Here is a 21,198-nt window from a genome sequence, read left to right as displayed (position 1 = left end):
TGTGCTGTTTGTTTGTCAGAGCAGCGTGTGTCGGTATGTGCACGTGAATATGTATGCATACTTTTTCTTCAGTGCGCATGTGTGTTTATGTGTGGTCTGGCTCCAGATCCCATAACTCCACTCATCCTCTTTGACATTTAGTAAGCTGTGAAATTTAATTTCAGGCTTGGGTTCCTTTTTCTGCACAATCCCACACCTGTGCCAAACATGTCTGTGGGTGAGTTGGACAGCAGCTAAAGCACGGCAGCCGGCGATGTCTAAGATAGACTCAGAGCCAGACAGACAGGCAAACAGGAGGTGACGCATTCATCAGAGAGTCTGATCCCCCCCGATTGAACGGCCTCACCTCTGACCCTTTACCTCTTTGCCACCAGGTCTGGCGACTGTGGCATTTCCAGAGGACTTGGGCTAATTGGGTCAGATTGCGCAGAGAGTAGCATTACGTCTGAAATTGGAAACATATGGAGCTATACCTCAGTGTGTTTGTGGTAATGGTGGCAGTGCAAATTTCACTGGAGAGAGTTGTTTTGGAGGTGAAGAGGTGGAACAAGTGGAGTTTAGTGAGTGAGGAGAGTTATATTGGGAACAATGAAAAGGTCTGAAAATACAAGGAACAAGTGGAGACAGTAAAGAGAGGACAGACAGAGAGATGTGAAGATGGAAGAGGAGACGATGAAGGACTGTCAGCAGGTACCTTAGAGAGGTAAGGGATCTATAACTGAGGTCTGACTTGGTGGCTCTGTTACTGACACACTGTTAGTCTCACTCTGACAGTTCAGCTCAACTATTTGCAATAATTGGCATAATAGCTGCCTTCCAATTACACTCAGTTCCCAGTTTCAATTGAAGGAGGATGTCCAGTGCAAAAACAACAAGTTGATGGATGATGGCACTCACTGTGGGAAAGATTTCATCAGAGGGTCCGGTGGGAGTAAAAGTGACATCTGGAAACTTCAAAATGCTCGTGTGTATTTTTTCTTATTGAGAAATAAGAGCCATCTGAGGCGGTCCAAAAGGTGGATTAATCTGGTTATTCCAGTGAGACTGCAGTTTCTAACGTACAAGGCAGTATTGTATGATAGAAACTAGAATATTTCTGAAGCACTTTGAAGGATGCCAGTGCAGCTAACATAGGCGGATTCAGGAGGTTTGTGCTAGAGGGACATTGACCCCAGCTGAAATCTGACTGGCCCAAAACATTCCTCTGTCCAGCCACTGGCGGACTTGACTCTTTACAGACGAGTACAAATGTCAAACTGCAGTGCTAAAAAGCCATGTTTCAGCTATAGCCATGCAGTGTTTGTATCTTGTAGAAAATAAGGCAAGCAGTAAATGAAAGGGTAGCGAAATGTATACACCCCGCTGAAGAAATGGACACTGAGCATATGCTTGAGCTTCTTTTTTTTAAAATGTATCCCCTATATGGCCCTCAACATGGAAAAATCCCAAATCCACCACTGCAGCAACTGCCTGTTGAGATATTTAACTTTTATGGACACCGCTCTAATAATCCTTTAACAAAACTTTCATTTTAAAAATCTAACATGAAACAACTAAGCTCCAGGGGTTAGCTAAGGGATAGTTTATTGAAAAACAATGGTCTTTCAGAGTTCTTGTTCAACATATTAGAGTATCTGTGAGCTTGTATTTTCATAGTGAAAAAAAAAAATCATTCTAATTTCTTTACATTTTTGGTAATTTCCTGTTTCAGTTTCAGGGGGTTCTTATCAAAATAAAAATTGCTTTCATTTTAGTCCTTTAAAATCCAGAATTTGAGATTGCCAAATTCTGATGAGAGATTAAACAATTTCTTGGATTATACAGGGCCAAAGGGGGGGTTGAGATGATAAGGGGCAGACAAGGAAGACATTTTCCAAATGATATTATGTACATGTGACATTATGGTGGTTATTGACTTGTGTTTCCCTGTTCCAACAGGTATCCTTTGAATGGTGTTATGGTGTTGTCGTCGCCCCCCCCCCCTCTTTTCTGTCTTCTCAAACCCCAGCTGGTTGAGGCGGATGGCCACCCTTCCTGAGTCTGGTTCTGCCAGAGGTTTCTTCCTTTCCACAGTCGCCTCAGGCACACTCAGGATGGGAGATTGGACTGAAGACAAGTTTCGGTGCAATCTGTTGGTTTCCTTAACTAGGATATTGTTTTTGAATTGGCTCTATATATATGAATTGGATTATTTTTAAATTAATTAATTGGATTTCATTGGATTATGATTACAATTAATTGAATTCCAATTGGCTTGAACTGGACTATAGTATTTAAGTGCCTTGAGATGACAACTGTTGTAATTTGGCGCTATATAAATAAACTGAATTGAATTGAACTGCACTGAATGAAGCCTTAAGACGTATTAAAAATATTCTAAAACCACGAGTGGCAAAATCTTGTGCTGAATATTAAGACTTGAGGTAGAATTGTGTAAAAACTTTAAAAGATACAAAAATGCAGATTCAGTCTGAAAACGTTCAACTTCTTCTGACCCATGCAGTGATTCAAAAGTAAAAGTCCTAGCTCACCATCCCTGATAATGAGTGTTTTCCGCTGCGTGCCAATTTAAGCAATTTAATTTATTTTAGCAAAAAAGCCATAGGTCTGCTCTGTTTTTTTACACTGGAACCTTTAATGCTTGGTCTGTGCTCTAAAAATACTTTTTATTGAGTCTAAAAGTCTGTTTAGGTCATGGGAAACAGAAAGGGACTGTGTTCTGTTCGTAGCCTGCCATGCATTGTGACTTTTACCGGAGGATTTAAGAAATCATTAAATGTGGCGTGTTACTGTCTCAGTATAAAGTAAAACTTGTTCTGTGAACAGCTCTCTTAAAAATAACCTTTCATCTCGTTGATTGTGAAATGGTTGTGGTTACTTTTGCATAGCTAAATTATGCTCACACAGTGAGAGGAGAGCTGAAGCTTTATAGCCTAAGAAAACACATCCCTGCCCTTTTAATCGCCATCTCTCATTCCTGCCCTCATGAAGCCAACAACTCTCCCCTGCTCTCTGTCTTTCACCTAAACTTTCATTGATGCACCCTGAGGCAGAAATATTTAGGTGCACACAGGGCAAGTTCAGACAAAGAAGGAGATAGGGAGAATGGCTGGAGGGTTGCAAGGATTTCAAGTGACTGCCAGTGAATGCCAGGAGGAATAATCCTGCAAAGGAGACACAGAGAGTGTGTGATTGTGTGTGTTTGTGCAATCAGTCAGTGAGTGCAAGTATATCAACGCTTCCTTCCATCTGAGGGTATTGACAGTGTTAAATGTCTCCGTCCCAAAGTGAAGACTTCACTTTAGTCTGTCTCTCAATACAGAAGTGACCCGTTTTAACGGCTTGAAAAACCTCTTTTCATGATTCCACGTCTCTTTCTGTGTCTCCTCTCTGGTCCCTATCTCTCCCATCCCCAAACTCTTTCATGAGCAGTCTCTCAGGGGCAGGGTTGTAACACAACCCTGCACTCTTTTGTCTCCATTCTTTTCCTTATCCTTTCATCTTTTTAAACATTCAGGGGAAAAGAGGTTTTGGTGAGATGGAAACCACTACTTGGTAAAGGAAAGAAAGAGATAGCATGTGAGAGAGTGAGAGAGAAAGGGGGAAGGCAGGAGGAGTGGGAGGCAGAGTCTCACCCCCTCTCTGCTCATCCGCCAGTTTATGGCTCTCCTTTTCAACAAGACCATTCAAGGTGGGGAGGCTCAGTGGACGCTCTATTCTCGTGGGTCAATAGCAGTGAACCCTCGTCTGGTGTTTGCTGCACCGAGGATCGTTGAACTGTCTGCCGGCCTGTGTGTCCTCCACAGACCTCTCCTCTGTCTCCTTCACTGACTTTCCCCCAAAGACCTGCGGGTGCACAGAGCAGCCAGTCACCAGGTCCAACCTTTTAACTTTAAAGTAGTACCGACCTGTCGGCACTTACCCGACTAACTTGTTAATCTGTGCAGACTTTTGATCAAACCAAATAACACTGCAGTGATTCACCACCGACACTAATGGTGGAGATGCCTGTAAACATAAAAGAAAGTTTAGACCATGTTAGTTGTTATAGCGGAAACACACGTGTAAAAAAATACACACACACACACATAACTCATACTTATGGGAATAAAGCAAGTGCAGATGCACAGTGTGATGAGAACGTGCTGCAATGTACAAACATGTTGCCTGCAGTCTCACATAGTTTCACTTTTTTTAAAACAAAGTACCTCATAATTGATTATATGGCAGATAATAAATCATGGCTGTTGGTTTTTGGGATGAGACCTAGCACACTTACATTTGCATGAAATTCTTAAAATATCCCCATAAAGCTTTTCTGGCAGAGTAACATTTCACAGCCTGGTAACCAGATGATTCTGGAAGCTCATGTTTAATTATATCCGACAGAATGCAGCGCTACTCTCCTTCCAAAATTTTAAAAACAACCTCGCTGGGCAACCATTTACATAAAAATGACGTAGGTTAGAAAAGATGACAATAGCGCCCCTGAGGCATCATGTTTTGCAACATCAAATATTCCCTTGGTCTGACTCCAGCTTCGTCCAGAGGCATTCCTGCTGGTGCTCGGTGATTATGCCCCTTTAAATGAAAAAAAAAAAAATCAAATAGACCGCTTGCTGATTCACATTTTAGACTGTGTATGGATATGCCAGACAAGCTACTTTCCTTTAAAGGTGACATATTATGGAAAAAAATCACCTTTTTCTGTGAACATATATTTGGTGTTTGAAGTCACCAGCAAGTGTAAAACAACCCTGGTATTCTTTTAAGTGACCCCTCATTTAAAAATTCCTCATTAAAAGAGACGTTCTGATTTTCATTGCGAAATGATGTGGCTTATCAAGTTCACTCCACCTCCTCTGCTAAGCCTCGACCTCCGAACCCTGCCCACTTGCATCCATCTTTCTAGACCGATGAAGCCAGCTACGAGTGGAAATGTTCTGTTGTCAACTGTACTGTACTGATCTTGGATCTACCACCAGCCTCAGAGGACAGAAGAGATATATGTCACATGTGGCTGCTTAAAACATGTTCAAAACTGAGAACAATGTTGCAATGAATTTGGGGTTGAAATATTTTTTCCAGTTCTGATATTTAGGTTCCAGATAATTCAAGGCAAGCAAAGATTAACCCTGCCCCTAACACTGTAATGATATAAAGAGGCCTAAAACAATGCCTTCAGTCTCGCACCATCCAACTAGCCAGCTATGTGCTTTGTCTTCACAGAAATGCCTGGACACCAGAAGTGGCAAAACTTGGGCTGTCGACTTAAACTGACAAGCAATTATAATGAAAAAGATGTTGGAGATGCACATGTTGGAGAGGCCACACACCAGCGCAGAATTTCAGATGGTTACTTGGTGGATTGAGGGAAATGGAAAGTATCACAGCTTTCACTATATACTGCTGAGGTCAATACCAGAGTTGCTGGCAGGAACTGCTGCCAGAGTTGATCATAGCCTGATTGACTGCCTTCAACTTCTGCTTTGTGTGCCATACCAGACGACATCTCGACTGCATCGTCAGTAGTACATGCACACCTGGGAACACAAGTTCAACAATTCAACGCTAATAAGTTAGTCCACAGCTGGAGCTGGAGGGTGACAGAAATATCTAATACCTGCTGTGTGCATCTCTGATTTCATATCAAAGTAGTTTTTCTCTGTTAAAACAAGCTCTGTTCTGTTTGAGCCATCAGTGTGGTTGATTTGAGCTCTGCAAATCAGTGTTGGAGGAGGACACCTCCCAAGCATTTCAAAGTGGAAAACACTGCCAGTTCTTTAATGATTTTTAAATCTAATTTTACATTTGGAAATTATTTGGTTAATGCGTGCATGTTTTGCTTATTTAAATTCTTAAAAACAAATTTAATTGTATATAAACACGTTTTATCCAAGGCTACAACTGAAAAGTGTGTTGTCTACGTGGTTATTACACACCGCTGTACTAACATGGGTCAGGGCTGGGAGTCAGGGGGTCAACCACCACCAAGGGCCCCACAATCTTGCAGTCCATCCCTGTTAAAATCAAAGCATCAAATCAGGATTTGATGTGATCTGTGTATTCAAAGTTGTTCTACAACTTTGTCAGAGTACACAATGTCCTTCTATTGGTCCTAAATCTGTATCTCATGTCCCATCTATGTGTCCTGGTGTATGTCTGTAAAAACAAGACGTCACGTTTACCACGTACAAAAATCTACATACCAAAAGAAAATCTGGCACGAGCAAACAGGAAGCAATCTGCAATCAGTCTCACATTTGGCACTAAAACTGAAGGTTACAGCCTCCGGTTTGATTGTGCCAAACCGGGTCATGTTGCACTTCTTTGCACTTGCAGATGAGGACCTTGAAGAACTACGCCATTCAGCTTCGCCACAGATTTGCCTGTAATATTTTTGCAAAGATAACAAGCCCATAATAAACAGATGAGAACATAGATCCGTGCCAGCACCACTTTGCCACCCATTTCTGACGTTTTTGGGTGTGCGGCAGAGGTTTTAAAAAGGGGGGCAGATTGCTTTTAAAAATATCTCCGTCTTGCACATTAAATTGAATATTCCAATTATTTCTAGAAAGTAAATATGAGTTTTTGGCTAATTTCGCTCAAAGAAGTCTACCTGCCCTTTTTATATAATACGTTTCTGTTTAAAGGCAAGTCTTTTGTACAACGAGTCCTATCAATATTTCTTGTTTAATGTTATATATCTCTTCTAACCTCGCCTTGTTCCTGCGCTTCCCATGAGAAACCGGAGTTCATAGACGTGTCAAACTGACGTAAGCTAACAAGAGAGTGCGCTATAGGTATCCTATTTGTCCTCAAAATGAAAGCATTGTTACTCCTTCAACCTTCCGTTGCGGGGTAGATTTGGCAAGTGAGCTTTATCTTGAAAGTCGTAACCGGAAGTTTTATTTCCGATTCACGTGAGCTTGACACAGCGCGACTTTACGCGTTTCAGGCGGAGTTCAGAACATAAAACATTTGGCAAACTTCTTCAGCCTTCCACTCGTTCACATATTTGGACGGAGTTACACTTTCCCTGGTCCACCAACTCATGGAATATCTATATTTTGAAGCACTGTTAGTCTGTGAACGTTTTCTTGGCTTATTTTACGCAGCATTTTTCTCCCAGTGGAAGCGCTCCCCGGACAGGAGATAGTTTTCTGGTTTGTAACCACTTTAGCTTCTCTTCTCCCCCTTCCCTACTCGTCGGTTTCTTCGGGGCACATGCGATGTCACGGACTGTTAAAAAAAAAAAGAAATGTTTTTGATTAGTTTTGTGTTTGATGTGTGAACGGGTATATTTTTGTTATTTTTTTTTTGCGTTTATTTCTTTAAACCAGTTGAGCAACTGGCGACAGGACTCTATAATCAATGTGGTGTCAGCTGGAAGGACGCGGGGTCCGGATCTCACCTAAACGGTAAATCACACATGTAGGCCTCGAACTGTGCACAATAAATGCTGTTTTGGTATTTCTACATTGATATATGCACGGATTAATTGATGCATTTACTCGGGAAGACATGCAGCCTTTTCGATAACGAGAATAACAATAATTAGGTCAGGTTATGAACCAGTTTGGCGACGGAAATGTTACTTATTTTGTATGAATTTCAAGGATTTCTCTTTTCACTTATTAACTTGCATTCATTCATGTAGACAGCTAGAATAGCCTGCTAGTTATTTTATGGATCCTTTTTTTTCCTAATCAATTTGATCATATTTCATGCAGATTTTAAAACTATCTTTTTGTCACTCCTGGCTAAAGACACTTTACACACACACACACACACACACACATATTCCTCTTTGGTTGTGCATTTAGCAGGATTGCCTGGCACTTGTAGGCTGTTTCATTCACACTTTGTTTTCCTTGGCAGCCACTCAGGTGTGGTGAGAACAGCAAAATAAACCCGCAGGTAGATCACAACATTTTAAACATATCTGCTACTGATCTCTTACGTCGATATTGTTAGCAGATTAAGGGACTGGATGGGTATGGGAGGTATTTTGGCAAAAATGCAAGCGAAGACCTCCCAAAAATAGTCTTCTCGGCTGTCATGGACTACTTCATTAGAAGTTTCTTCTTCACTGGAAGGGAAATATACAATTTATATGAGCGGTGTTACAGATAGAGCCCTTCACACAGCCAAAGTTTCAGAGGTGGGGGCTTAATCTTGCAGGCCTAGCATGGTAGGAAACAATCACAGGGCTGGAATTAATGGGCTGTTTGCACAGTGGGAAAGCAAGGCTGTTGCAAATGAGCACATGGGAGGCCTAGGCTTGCACATTACCTCCACAGAGGAGGACAAATATTCACCTGGATACTTTTTCCATGTAACATGATGTCACCAACCTCTTGACTAGACCAAACTTGTCATCCAAAGATACAAATGGAGGTGCAAAGTTTTTAGGGAAACCTGCTGTCAACCTGCCTCCAGAGATCTTCCACTCCTGTTGTACAACTTCAAAGAAGCCAGATTAAGACGGGACGGGGCACAGTTCTAACAGTATTGGAATCCATTATCTCTCTGTCAGGTTGACATGCCTGACATTAGCCACGCATGAGGAGGGGATTACTTTGTAAACAGGCTAATAGCACAGTAGCCACTGCCAGGTGTGGAGCTGCTTTATGGCATCTGTTTCCTGTAAGGGGGGACTTGAAGTAAGACACACGATAATCCCTTCAGCTCTTTCTTCTCATCTGGATTGAATCCCTGTTGTTCACACTGACAGCTCTGAGAACTGGAGTCGGACCTTCGCCAGGTGCTGAATTTAATAAAGAAATGCTTGCCTTCATTGTTTATGGTGTACGGTACGTTCAAGTTCTTCTGTGGCTTTTAGTAAGGCCACTGCCATAGCTACACAGAACGGATGGATTTGTTTTCATGTAAATTTGAAGTGAAACACTAACAGTTATTTGTTTTTATCAAGAAAAGAAGAACTGCTTTAGAGAGGCTACTTTATTGTAATTTCTAAAGCTAAAAAAGTCTCACATTACAATAGAGTTGGTCTAACAAAACTAGATATTTAATTATATTTCCTTGTACCTCAGGATTTAGGAAACTGCTTTTTTTATTCCTCTATTTTCTGTTGGTTTATTCACCAAAGTTTATTTGAATAACTCCAAAAGAAACAGTAGATGAATCGATAGCTTAAAAATGGAAATTAATTTCAGCCTTTACAAATTTTATATGCACAGTTTATCCAAAATGTAGCCCTAGGCTTGCTGTTTAGAATTGATTTATTTTCTAGGTCTAATAAGGAATTATTGAAAAGACAGAAAAGGTTTTAAATGTTGAAATAAAATAAAATTTCACAAAGCATCTGAGCGACCTTATTAACACGTAGTCATCATCAGTGTTGTAGTTCACGGAGGCCTTTTGGTTGGTGTCATAGTTTAATCTGTTTATTCATGGAGTTTTGCTTGATGAGGTGTTTGGTTTCCATCTGTTTGTTTAGGCCCTGTCCTGTGGTTTTAGGGTATTGTTTCTGCTCTCATTTGGAAGAATTTCAGGATACGGAGATTAGGATTACAAGTGTGTAGAGTTGAGTGGAGTTTTACTTTTCATAGAGGCCGGGTTATGTCTGTGGGTTTATCGAGGGTGCTTAGGTCTGGTCCAGAGGGCAGAAGGATGTCGCGGTCCTCTTCTGGCCTTGCTGGCAAATGATGCATGTCATTGTATCAAATGGAGCATGGCGACAAAGTGCTGCTCCTGCTGCGCTTTTACAAAAACACCACTTACTGTGGAGCGTCTGCCTGCCTATCTCCCATCAGATGTTTGAATGCTCCAGAAAGCATTCACATGTCAGAATTTTCCACCTCCTCCTCACAGTTCTTCAGCTTTAAATGCTCTTCTCCTGTTAACTGCTGACCTTGTTTCAGCTTTCATTTGTGAGATTGTCTTAATTTAGTGTCACGTAAGCAGTCAGATTTACCATGCAATTTAGCCTTTTTCACTAAAACAGACTCTGTGCAGGAATCGGTAGCCTGAACTAACAGGATGCTGCACACTTTGATGCGGTTTATCGTCTGCAATAAAATGCACTCGAGGTGACTGCATGAATGATGTGTCGACCAAACCTTCTCGCTCCTTGCCAGCTGCATTGTGTCCAGGGTGTGGCCCTGTTGAGTACAGCTCCTGTCAGAGGGGATTTTTTTGTTCAAACACACTTGATGATATTCACTGATGATACATCCGCTCAGTCACCCCTAACACACCCGCGGAGACAAACACAGACTGACATGAGCAAAAAAAGCGTGCACAGCCACTCTTTTGTGATCAGATTTTATTTTCACTGTCTGAAGAAAGCCTGAAGGAGCCTCAGCAGTAATGTTGCATCACTGACATTCTGATCATTCCTCTTATTTTAACTGTTTCCAAGTAACACCCTCCTGGCTTTCAAACAAATTCTAAACTTATATCTGCTATTGAGGCTTCTATGAGCCGGTCCACTGTACCCACCACCGGGACAGGCGATTGGTTTATGTGTCCTGTTAGTCAGAGGGAAACCTCATGGTGAAACACAGTTGAATCATCAATGTTCACCTCATTACTTTGTAGTTACGCAGTGTCAGAGATGATACGAATGATTCAGCTGAAAAGACTTTTGGACGGCAGGAAATATTTACATTTTTGTGTAGTTGTGTAAGTGTTATCACGACCTTTCAGTCATCACTCTGAAAACCAGAAAAGTACAGTTTGTGTCTGAATAATTTTTTACTTCAATTCAATTGTTTTAGATTAATATATAAGAACTTTAACTAGCTAGTAATGTTTATTTTTTTCCCCTCAGTAAATCAACCATCCGGTAGGCTGAAAATAGGAAATATTTGATATCTTTGCTTAAAAACATTTGGAATTTGTCAAACGTGTAGGTCAGATAATAGATTAGATACACTTTTAATGACCTTTTACTAACATTTTCAACAAATTTTTAGTAATAAAGTGTCCTTCCTCTGAGAACCTAAGTGTCATCTGCTTTTGCAAACCTACTGTTCATTTTGAGCCCTTTAAGGAATTATCCTCAGTCTATGATTCATTATTTTTTACAGCCCAAAAACAACTTCTAATTCTGTTACAGCCAGTGGAAGCTTGGTGCCTGCTTGTTTTGGCAGGAAAGTGTTGACAGTTGTCATCACTCTATAACTGTAACTATGTGAGATTCAACCAGTTATTATTATCTTTCAAAGGAAAAGAAAATTCACCAGAAAGATTACCTGATGTTGTCTAAACATACCTTCCTGTAATGAGTGTGTGAATGAGTGCCCTTTTCACTGATACATATAATGCAAATTACAATTGATTTAAAGAGATTCTCAGATCAAGACCACAACATCTTTGTAATCCACTTTCTTTAGTTGTTATAATTTCGGACTTGCATACATACCAGCTTGTCAGTGTCTCCATTTGAAGGTCAGCTCCTCAGACAGCAGACTCTGCAGCATTCATTGCTGAACTCCACGTGAAGAAGCAGGGCAAACCTTACTGTAATTGGTTCCATTTTTCCACGAGTTCTGCCAAGATTTTAAAGCTATACCTCAGCAGTTAAAGCTCCACCGTCATAAAGCTGCAGGCCACCAGTAAAACTGCTCATTTTACACTCTAATTGGGGTACTTTGTTTGACTATAAAAGCCACAATTTGCATTGTTTAAAATAACATTGTTTCTCCTCTGTGTTTCTGCTCCCTTTGAAACACCAGCTGATAAGTCTTGGGAGTGATGCACTGGCTTCCCCTGGTTGCCATGGTGATTGCCTCGGCCCTGCCTTTCCCTCACAACCCCGTGTCCAGGATTGCTACTACAACCGCACAGCCTGGCTCCGACAACCACAGAGAGCACCGTCGTGACCCAGCCTCTCGACCCGCAGCTCCTCCTGTGGACTACAGCCTCAGAGGAAATGCCTCACAAACGGACTACAGCACAGCTGCGGCTCTTAGCCAGCACAACAACAGACAGAACCATAAGGATTATGTAAAGACTTCCACATTCAAACTGGATAATCAAGTAACATACCAATCACATAGCAACTCAGGCAGTGATGACAAAACCAGCGACAGTTTGGGTGTTCCTTCTGAAAGAGGAACTCTCAGGACTGAGGACATTTCCGAGGATAATTCTTTACCAAAGGACTACAAAGTGGAGAGCAGCAGCAGGCAAGATCACTCCAGTTTTGAGGAGTTTTCTATGGACACACTCCAGAAATCTACAGATACACCATTACAGGTTTCCACAGTGGAAAACCACTATTTTGTCAGTCCTGCTACTACTCTGAAGGGTCAAAGAGGACCAGAACCAACTGCTTCCTCAGAGCAGCTGAGAGATGCACCGACAATAAGGACTGGGAGCAAGCAGACACTGGGGAAGACAGCAGGTCCAACTGAGGGGGGTCTGATCATGGAGGAAGGTTTGGGGCTGGGGGCAGGGCTGGACAGCTTTCTGGAAGGAGATGAGATGTTTTTGGATGCACATCCCCGAGTTCTGTTCTCACCCTCCCCATCGGCTCCAGAACACCCACCCCTCCCGCTCATGCTGGAGAGTGGTCTACTGGATGAAGATGGGGATGTAGAGGATCAGGAGGATGCAGACGGACGCATAGAAGGTCATGGCGACCGGGCCATCGACAGGAGCCCCACACTGAGTTGGGCAGACTACTCCAAAGTAACTGGTAAGAAGGCTGTCCGTCCTGTTAAAAGAGATAAACGCTCACACTTGGTTGACAGAAGGAGAGGGGAGAAGTCGGTGTGCGAGGCAGTAAATGTTTGGGTTACTGACAAAAAGACTGCCATCGACTCGTACGGACATAACGTCACCATCTTACAGGAAATCCAGACGCAAACAGGGCCTCTTAAGCAGTACTTTTATGAGACCCGATGCCGCGAGGCTGAGCAGCACTTCAACACCGGCAGAACGAAGGGCTCAGCCGTGAGATCCACGGGGACAGGTGTAGCTGGGGCTGGATGCCTGGGCGTGGACAAAAAACAGTGGCAGAGCGAATGCAAGGCCAAGCAGTCGTTTGTTCGAGCACTCACCAAAGATGCAAACAACAGAACTGGATGGAGGTGGATTCGAATAGACTCGTCTTGTGTCTGCGTGCTGCTGTCCAGAACAAATCAGGGGAGGGAGGTCTTGACGAGAAGGGGGAGAGGCTGAGACGGGAAGCGGGGGAAGGCTGTGAAAGATTTCAATAAGTAAAAAGTAACACAGAGCAGAGCAGCTGTGACATCCTTCTGTGTGCACTTTCCACTGCTTGCGGCATCTCCTGAAACATGGTGGAAGTTATCTCTGCCTTTGTCCAGTCTTCTTCACATGCCTCTCGTTTTTCTATCCCTCCCCCCACCACAGCTTCAGATGACTTTTGCAAAAAACAAGAAGACCTCAATACTAGATCTTAGGGAAAATTGTCATATAGAGATTTTACATTAAGAAGTACTGTTTTTGTATGATTTATCTTTCATAATCTAAGTTATTTTTGATTAGTATGTAAGCATGTGTATGTCTTTGATATTAATATATTCCTTTATATGTGTGTTCAATATGACACCAGTATACCTTTATGTATGAAGCTATGTATATCAGTGTGTATTTATAGAAGACGTCTTCATGCAGTAGTAGGTCTCTCCAGTGTCTGATGATAATTCCAGCCTGTGGTCCGCTCGAGTTGTAAAAGCAAGGAGCGCCACCTACTGAGCTTTATTTTTACTGCTCCCAACTCTTAATGTATGGATGAATGTTGCAACAGTATCCCATACACAAATTACAGCATGGGCACATTTTAGCACAACGTCAGTCAGGCTGATGATTTGTTGCAGGATACTTTGCTAAATGTGGGTCATGAATGTAAAACCATGTGCTGTGTAAATTATAAAACACCCAAAGAGGCTATCATCTTCCGGTTTGTTCGGCTGGCCTGCCAAGCATGGTAATAAAGGATCTTTGTATTCATTTTTTCTCATGAATTGCATTCTCAAAGCCCAACAGAGAATGTTCTGTATCGCACTGCTGTAGTCTGCTGGTAAAAAGAAGTTAGAAGAAACATAAATGTCAACAATGGAAGGAGCCTTCAGTTCTTTTAAGTAATAGAGCTTTGAAATGAATGCAGTTGAGCATCAAAAAACAATATTTGGACCTGCATCGATGTGAAAGTTACATTTTAGTTCAAAAGAAGAAAGCAGAAAGTTTCTGATGATTAGCAGATCTGCCTGGATTGCTTTATTTTTTTCCCTTTTACATCACCATTTTCATCACCATCATTATTTATTTTCCAGATGATATTTTCAGTTTATATTACTATCACTTGAGTCATGGAAATCTGTTAAATCATTGCACAATTTGTTCTCAAAATGTACACATACAGTAGCGTATTTGAATTACCTTTTTTTTTTCTTTTTTTGTACGTTTCATATTTACTTTTAAAATTAGTTCAAATGAAGTAAAGAAGGAACGGAACATGTACATACATTTATCCAATACATACCTGAAGAAAATAAATAGTTATCGTAAAAAATAAGAAATACAACTGAAAAAAATACACACATTTTACAAATTGATCCCCAGGCTCCCCCATGTAGGTTTATCATACAGATATATATATATATATATATATATATATATATTTTTTTTTTTTAAACGACACCTCATATCATCGTCACTACCAAAAAAATGTTTTTAGGTCATTGTCGTTTATGTGACATGCATCGTAAACACAGAGGCTAAAGGTTTTGTTTCCTGGGCTTCCTCTGGCTGCCCTCTTTTGCTGCCTTGCAGTAATCTTCCCCCTCAGAGAGCTCTTAGTTTCTGTTATGGCTTGTGTGTGCAGTAAAATGACCGGCTTCTGTCCATCCTTTTAGTTTTTTCTTTCCTCCCTGGGAGCTGTTGTTTCGTCTCTCTGTCTGCTCTGCCCTCGTCAGGATTAGCAAAGACCCTGAGCTGATGATCACGAACCAGAAATTATGACTTCGCGGAGGTATCTTGAGGAGTTTGAGTCTGGCTTTAGTAATGTGTCCTACTTAACAGGCTTAAAACGTGCTAGTTAGACATACTTTTTACAGGGAATATCATTTGGAAATCATTTTATTGTCAAACACTGTTTATGAACAATTTATAAGCCAGTGATAATCTTATCTGTTCACATGAACTTTTGGGTTGCAAGATTCTAAAAATAAATTTGTAGCTTTTGTTTTGTTTTAGTGCTTTAACTCACTGGAAATATTTATATTTATATAGAAATACTTTAGACGAAAAAAAACTTTAGTTTGAACCACTTACTTGATAACTTATCTAAGTTGGAACTCATTAGATCGTATCTTCTACTAAGCCACCAGATCTGTAGTTAAAATCTTAAAAAAAAAGGAAAACATATTTTTTTTACAACAATGCAGCCCAAAACGTCTCTTTCCTGATCAATAAAGCATAAATAAAATATATTTGAACTATCGCTCCAACTATTTAGTATTATTGAGGGGTGAATTTGCACATAAAAGGCAGTGTGGGTGTTGCATCCAAAATGCTGAATTCCCATTCAGAATTTTCAAGCCAGACCACCTCAGTACAGCATCATAATCACGGCTCTATTTTCAAACGCTCCCATCAGAACCAGAATCACAGACCTCTTGCGGAACTGTTTTGACAGGCTGAGTCGTACTCATCACGATGAGTTATTTGAAGGGAATAATATCCCTGAAGCACCCTTTTAACATTTCTAAAATCAAAACTTACAAAGAATCTTGTTAGGGACACCTTATTACAAAGTATCTTAAATGATTTCCTGCCACTGACATCATGAAGTCCCTGAACCCAATACCTCTGTGGCCTTGCTCCACCCCGTCCCATCCAGCCCTTTGCCTTTGATCTCTATAACGGACTCCTTTCAAAAGAGACTACTCAGCCTATCAGCTTTCAAGGTGCTAATAGATGTAGCATGAGGAGGGTCCCTCTGATGTGGTCGGGCTAAATAGTGGACTGAATTCGGACATGTTTTACTACACCACCCCAGCCTATTGGGGACACTGGACACCCCTGACAGGACTATAGAAGTCAACAATAGGGCCACAATGGCTGACACTGGACCCCACTCTTCATCAGAAAGAAGAAGACATGTCTATCTATCACTCCAAATCACTTTACAATGTTGACGCCCTCTCAGCCCTCTTGTTTTTAAATCCAACCATAATGAGGTTAACTTCTGCCGCGGCCCTTGTGAAATGCACAAATTGTTGAGCAGAAGTTGTAAGGCGACGCATTTAGTTGTTTTCAAACTGTAAGACGATAAATGGCAGCAAGAGGTTTCCTCTGAAGGTAGGAAAATGAGCCCTGATATTGCAAACTCTGCTGACTGTGTGCAGACAGAGACAGGAATCCCGCACAACCGGCACCGACCTAACCAATACCGGCATCGTCCTTTACTCACCCCACAGCACAGTTATACTTAGAGAGAAAAGACAGAAGGACAGGAAGAGGGAGACAGAGAAAGAAAACAGCTGATCCCATTCAACCCTCCAAGTCTGAGAATACATTCATACATTCTTCAAGTCATTTTCCCCTTTATTCCTTTGCTTCTGTTATTGCAGAATGGTCAGACGGATAGATTTATTTTTACGTGAAAAGGTTATATTCATTGCCTCTTTCTCCGTGGATGAGCGACAGGATCCTCTTGTCCCAATCCAGTTTGTGCCCTGAGAAGAGAAACAGTATTACCGCCACGTCACTGAGCCAGTTGGCCTTATTTCAATGCAGCCAAATCCCCTACCAACCTTTTTTAAGACCTCAGGGGACCTACTAAAATCCTAGACTCAAACCAATGCACTACAACAAACAAGGTTGAAAGAAAATGTGCACATGTGGAAGCCATCAGCACAGAAGCAAAATCCCACACATGGGTGGAACACAACCAGACAGTATAATTGATGGATTCTCACCTCAGTCACTCAACAGGAGTACGTCCTCACTGAGGCAGATTCACCCCGGGCACCAGAGCTGGCTGCGTTGGAGACAGAGAAACAGACGCAGACAGGTTATTATCGCAACAGTGCTGACCTTTCTAGAGGTAATAATAATTGTAATGAGGGTTAATAGTGTTCCCCTGTACTTTAAACAGCTTGAATCTTGTTATTGGCAGTTCCTCTGTTAAAAGAAACAGACAAACTAATCTTACAGTGGAATGCAAACAAGCTACCATCTACCCTATGATTATGATTCACTTGCTACATCTTATCTAACACACACCCTATACTGGTAAACTTTTGCCCTTGTTCCTGTGATGCTTTTCGTGTGAGCAATGGTGTATAAGAGTGCAAATTTTCACACATCAGCCTCAAAGGAGCTGAATATGTGAAGATGAGAGCCAAAGTCAGATAGGTGACAGGTTGGGCTCACCATCACTCTGAATCTTTGTCAAGGTGACGGAGGGTGTGGAGATGGCTGAGGCACGGAAGTTAGCGGGCAGGGTCTCGGCAGAGTCAGAGGTCACGCCCCGAAGGTCTTTCTCCCTAAACATCTTCCTCCAGGAGGGTGAGCGGGTGAACGTCTTACTTCCGTCCTGACAGACACGACAGTGCATGTGTGAACCAAAACAAGGCTTCCCGTGTCAAAACTGTGCTTTTTATTTTTTCAAAAAGATTAGCATGCTGACCTCATCGGGTCGTCTCTCTGTTCCCATGGAGATGAGGGAGTTGTACTCTTGCTCCAGGAGCTGCCTGGCCTGCAGGAGAAGGGTGATGTAGAGCGGTGATGTTAATTTGAACTCAGGTGATACATGTTCAGTCTGCTTTGCTTGGACTCATTAGTTTTGGTTTGGATACCACAGTAGATTTGTTTTAATCAAGGACTTGTTAAACATTTATTACAGACAGCAAAGAGGTGACAACAAGTGAAGCCGAGAGATACGACAGAGCTCATAATCTGGACTCAAACCACATATGATGTGAATCACCTTTAACTTCTGAAGTTAAACCCTAACATGTCCCTTTTAACATTTTTGGATACGTATCAAATTTGGCCCGACTTGAGCTATAGGCTTAGACTGCTGGGGGACCTCATCTGTCACACCTTTCCTCACTTTGCTCTCTTTCCCCCCCTGTTTAATTTCAAAATTGATTTTATGTACATGTGACATTATTGTGATTATTAACGTATGTTTCCCTGTTCCAACAGATATCCTTTGAATGGCGTTATGGTGTTTTTCCCCCCTCTTTTCCCTCTTTTCTGTCTTCTCGAACCCCAGCTGGTCTAGGCGGATGGCCACCCTTCCTGAGTCTGATTCTGCCAGAGGTTTCTTCCTGTTAAAAGGGAGTCGTTCCTTTCCACAGTCGCCACAGGCACGCTCAGGACGGGAGATTGGACTGAAGACACGCTTCGGTGCAATCTGTTGGTTTCCTTAGCTAGGATATTAATTTTTTGAATTGGCTCTATATGAATTAATTGGATTATGATTACAATGAATTGAATTCCAATTGGCTTGAATTGGACTATATTACTTAAGTGCCTTGAGATGACAATTGTTGTAATCTGGCGCTATATAAATAAAATTGAATTGAATTGAATTGAATTGTGGTTTCTGTTGAGCTTACATCCTGTTCTTGTTTAGACCTGGATTCATTTCACAAATGGCCGCCGCCTGCCTTTTGTTATACATTAGCTCCCTCAGTATAAATATACCACTTGCTTTCCTTTGTTCAGTGCCAGACCCCTGAATTAAGCCCTGTATTAAGTTTGCCATCGTGGCTGCCCAGGGTCTGCCAATCTAGTGTTATGATTATCAGGTTGCTTGGATACATCTGTGACACATTTAATTTATTTCTAAATAAAATGTTAGTTGTGACATCTCATGGCGTTCTGCATTTGGGTCCTCGAGCTCTCATCATGCCCCTCTACCACAGAGTGTGACACAGACGTTCACTGCTGCTCCCTACATGCCAGGAACTGTTTTAATGTATCGGGCCAAGGACAAGTACAGAATATAGGGAGAACCTAAAGGCAAACATCAATATGCCTGCTCAACATTAGTCCAATTGCAAAGATTGTTGTGTCTATCAATATTCTAGTACCCAAATACAAATTAAAACTGGTTCCAGATTGAAAAATTGACTAATTTTACAGGATATTAGGGCATGTTTAACTGATAAATGTAAATGTAGATTATATTTGGGAGATATTAACAACAATCGGACTTGGAGGAATCCTTGTTTAGTTGCATTTTGCTGCATCATTTCAGCAACTTCTTCAACTTCTCCTGGGAAACTCTTGTTACTTTAATGGTAATGTTTTGGGGTTTTTTTGGTTGATCACTGTGACGTCATCTGTTATAAATGTTGCAGCACTTTGCATCGTGGACTAAACAAGGCAGACCACCTGTCCAATTGATCATGACATTGAAATCAATATTATTGCACAAATTAGTGCTTAAATTGTAAGTGGTTTCAAAAACAGCAAATATTTACAAGGCCCTTGTCAAAAAGACAAGGTGACATATACAGTAAAATAAGCCCAAAACATTTGCTCTTTAATACTAATTTACATAGCTTATTGTGTCGCTGGTGGTTCTTTTAACAGTAAGCAGAAACAGAAAAGGGTTTTCATCAGAAGTCACTGACAGTCAGTCCATTACCTGTGTGTTCTGATTGGGTATCTGCAGCAGCAGGGCCAGGTCAGTGTAGTCAAATGTGTCATCTAAGGCAAGCAGAGCCCCGTGGACGCCACTTTCACGGAGGTTGTCGGCGTACTCCTTGAGACCGATGGTCTGCACCCAGCACATCACGCGCTCGTTGGACCACACCATTACATCTTGGAGGAAAAGAGAAGAAGGGGACAGGGAAAGCATTCGTCAGTTAACAGTTATTATAAAGCTTTCTTAATGCTGTGGTCAATTTCAAGTTGAATAAACATGAAGGTCTCTTTAGTGCTATTAATTTTCATCACAACAGGCTACACACGCCCTTCAGTAGTGATGAGTGATCAAGATAAACAGTGCAATGTTGCTGATTGTGCTTTTTGATGCCCCAAGATTACCCATAGTGCTTGCATAACATGCGTATTGTCTATTGGACTGAGATCTGGTGACTGTGGAGGCCATTGGAGTACAGTGAACTCATTGTCATGTTCAAGAAACCAGTTTGAGAAGATATGAGCTTCGTGACATGGTGCCTTATCCTGCTGGAAGTAGCCATCAGAAGATGTACACTGTGGTCTTAAAGGGATGGATATATCTATATCTATATATATATATATCTATACATACAGATACATAGAATACACATTTGTGTATTCTCCTTTCTTGTTTATATAACTACTTTTATTTCCTGTCCACTCTATTACATGACTGTCATCCTGATTTCCATTAACTGACATGACAGCCAAACAAACCCATCATACTCATCATGTTCAACAGCACAAATTAACAGCAGATCAGACAATGAACTGATCAGTGAACTTGAACTGACCATCATGTTTTCTTAGTTGTAACAGCTTTGTACTGTTATCTACAGATTGCACCTCAAAAATAGCCAAAAGACAGCAGAGTAGGAAGAAGCAAAGAAAACCACAAGGAGTATTTTTGCAGTAAAATACACTACCGCACATTTCTATGGAGTCACAGGAATGACTTAGAGGAGTTATTTAGGCTTATTGAGTAGTTTCTATATTATTTTTATAGAAATATCCTTTAACAAAAACACAGGCCTCTATAATGGCAACCGATTTTGCTTACTAATTTAATTAAAATTCAAGATTAAGTCCATTGTATGTTCCTAACATTGTCTCAACACATGGAAAGTGAAAAAGGAAGTGAAATTACAATGATGTAATAAACTAAAGCCCAAAGTGTTAAAAAATTCATAAGTTTGTGTAAGAAATATTTTGCCCTCTTCGAATTGATGATGGTACCACAATGAAATCATTTAACTGGATTTAGTCATAGATGTACATTTATTTTTAGCCCATAACAACTATATCATCCTAATCATCAACACCTTGACAAACATTAATGGTAGTCAGGCTTACGGAGTGGAAAACATTATGCTGAGCTTTTGTGCAAGAGGAGCAACAACACAATGGTGATATGCAAACCATATTTCTTTTGGGCAAATTTCTAACTTCATGATTCTTATTCATTCATTCTTATTCATTTCTACAGGAACATTACCCCCTCATCCTGGCTCTGCCATTTTCTTTTTGCGTACAGAAACTACATAAATCAAT

At 41.2% G+C, this 21,198-nt stretch overlaps 3 protein-coding genes across 3 annotated transcripts in view; 1 reads left to right on the top strand and 2 right to left on the bottom strand.

The window, feature by feature from the left end:
* slc1a9 (solute carrier family 1 member 9) overlaps positions 1-5,512 on the bottom strand; it is a 29,411-nt gene extending 23,899 nt beyond the window's left edge. The window contains 3 exon segments of the mRNA XM_072368774.1: positions 3,764-3,820; positions 3,822-3,883; positions 5,423-5,512. Coding sequence (XP_072224875.1) covers positions 3,764-3,820; positions 3,822-3,883; positions 5,423-5,512 — 209 coding nt within the window.
* A 1,436-nt stretch (positions 5,513-6,948) lies between these two features.
* LOC140273732 (uncharacterized) lies at positions 6,949-13,950 on the top strand. The gene is made up of 2 exons (XM_072369383.1): positions 6,949-7,424; positions 11,709-13,950. The coding sequence occupies exon 2, from the start codon at positions 11,728-11,730 to the stop codon at positions 13,156-13,158; it is 1,431 nt and encodes a 476-aa protein (XP_072225484.1). The 5' UTR covers positions 6,949-7,424; positions 11,709-11,727; the 3' UTR covers positions 13,159-13,950.
* A 240-nt stretch (positions 13,951-14,190) lies between these two features.
* ppfia3 (PTPRF interacting protein alpha 3) overlaps positions 14,191-21,198 on the bottom strand; it is a 32,770-nt gene continuing 25,762 nt past the window's right edge. The window contains exons 27-31 of the mRNA XM_072369235.1: positions 19,610-19,785; positions 17,636-17,704; positions 17,380-17,542; positions 16,923-16,984; positions 14,191-16,679 (exon numbers count right to left, since the gene is read on the bottom strand). Of these exons, the coding sequence (XP_072225336.1) occupies positions 16,932-16,984; positions 17,380-17,542; positions 17,636-17,704; positions 19,610-19,785 (461 nt within the window). The 3' untranslated portion in view covers positions 14,191-16,679; positions 16,923-16,931. The remainder of the gene's footprint in view (positions 16,680-16,922; positions 16,985-17,379; positions 17,543-17,635; positions 17,705-19,609; positions 19,786-21,198) is intronic.

This window comes from Leuresthes tenuis, unplaced genomic scaffold, assembly GCF_036924035.1.
Source record: "Leuresthes tenuis unplaced genomic scaffold, fLeuTen1.0.hap1 SCAF_17, whole genome shotgun sequence".
Lineage (NCBI taxonomy): Eukaryota > Metazoa > Chordata > Actinopteri > Atheriniformes > Atherinopsidae > Leuresthes > Leuresthes tenuis.
The sequence above is the reverse complement of the archived record's forward strand: the minus strand, read 5'-3'. Positions and strand labels throughout refer to the sequence as shown.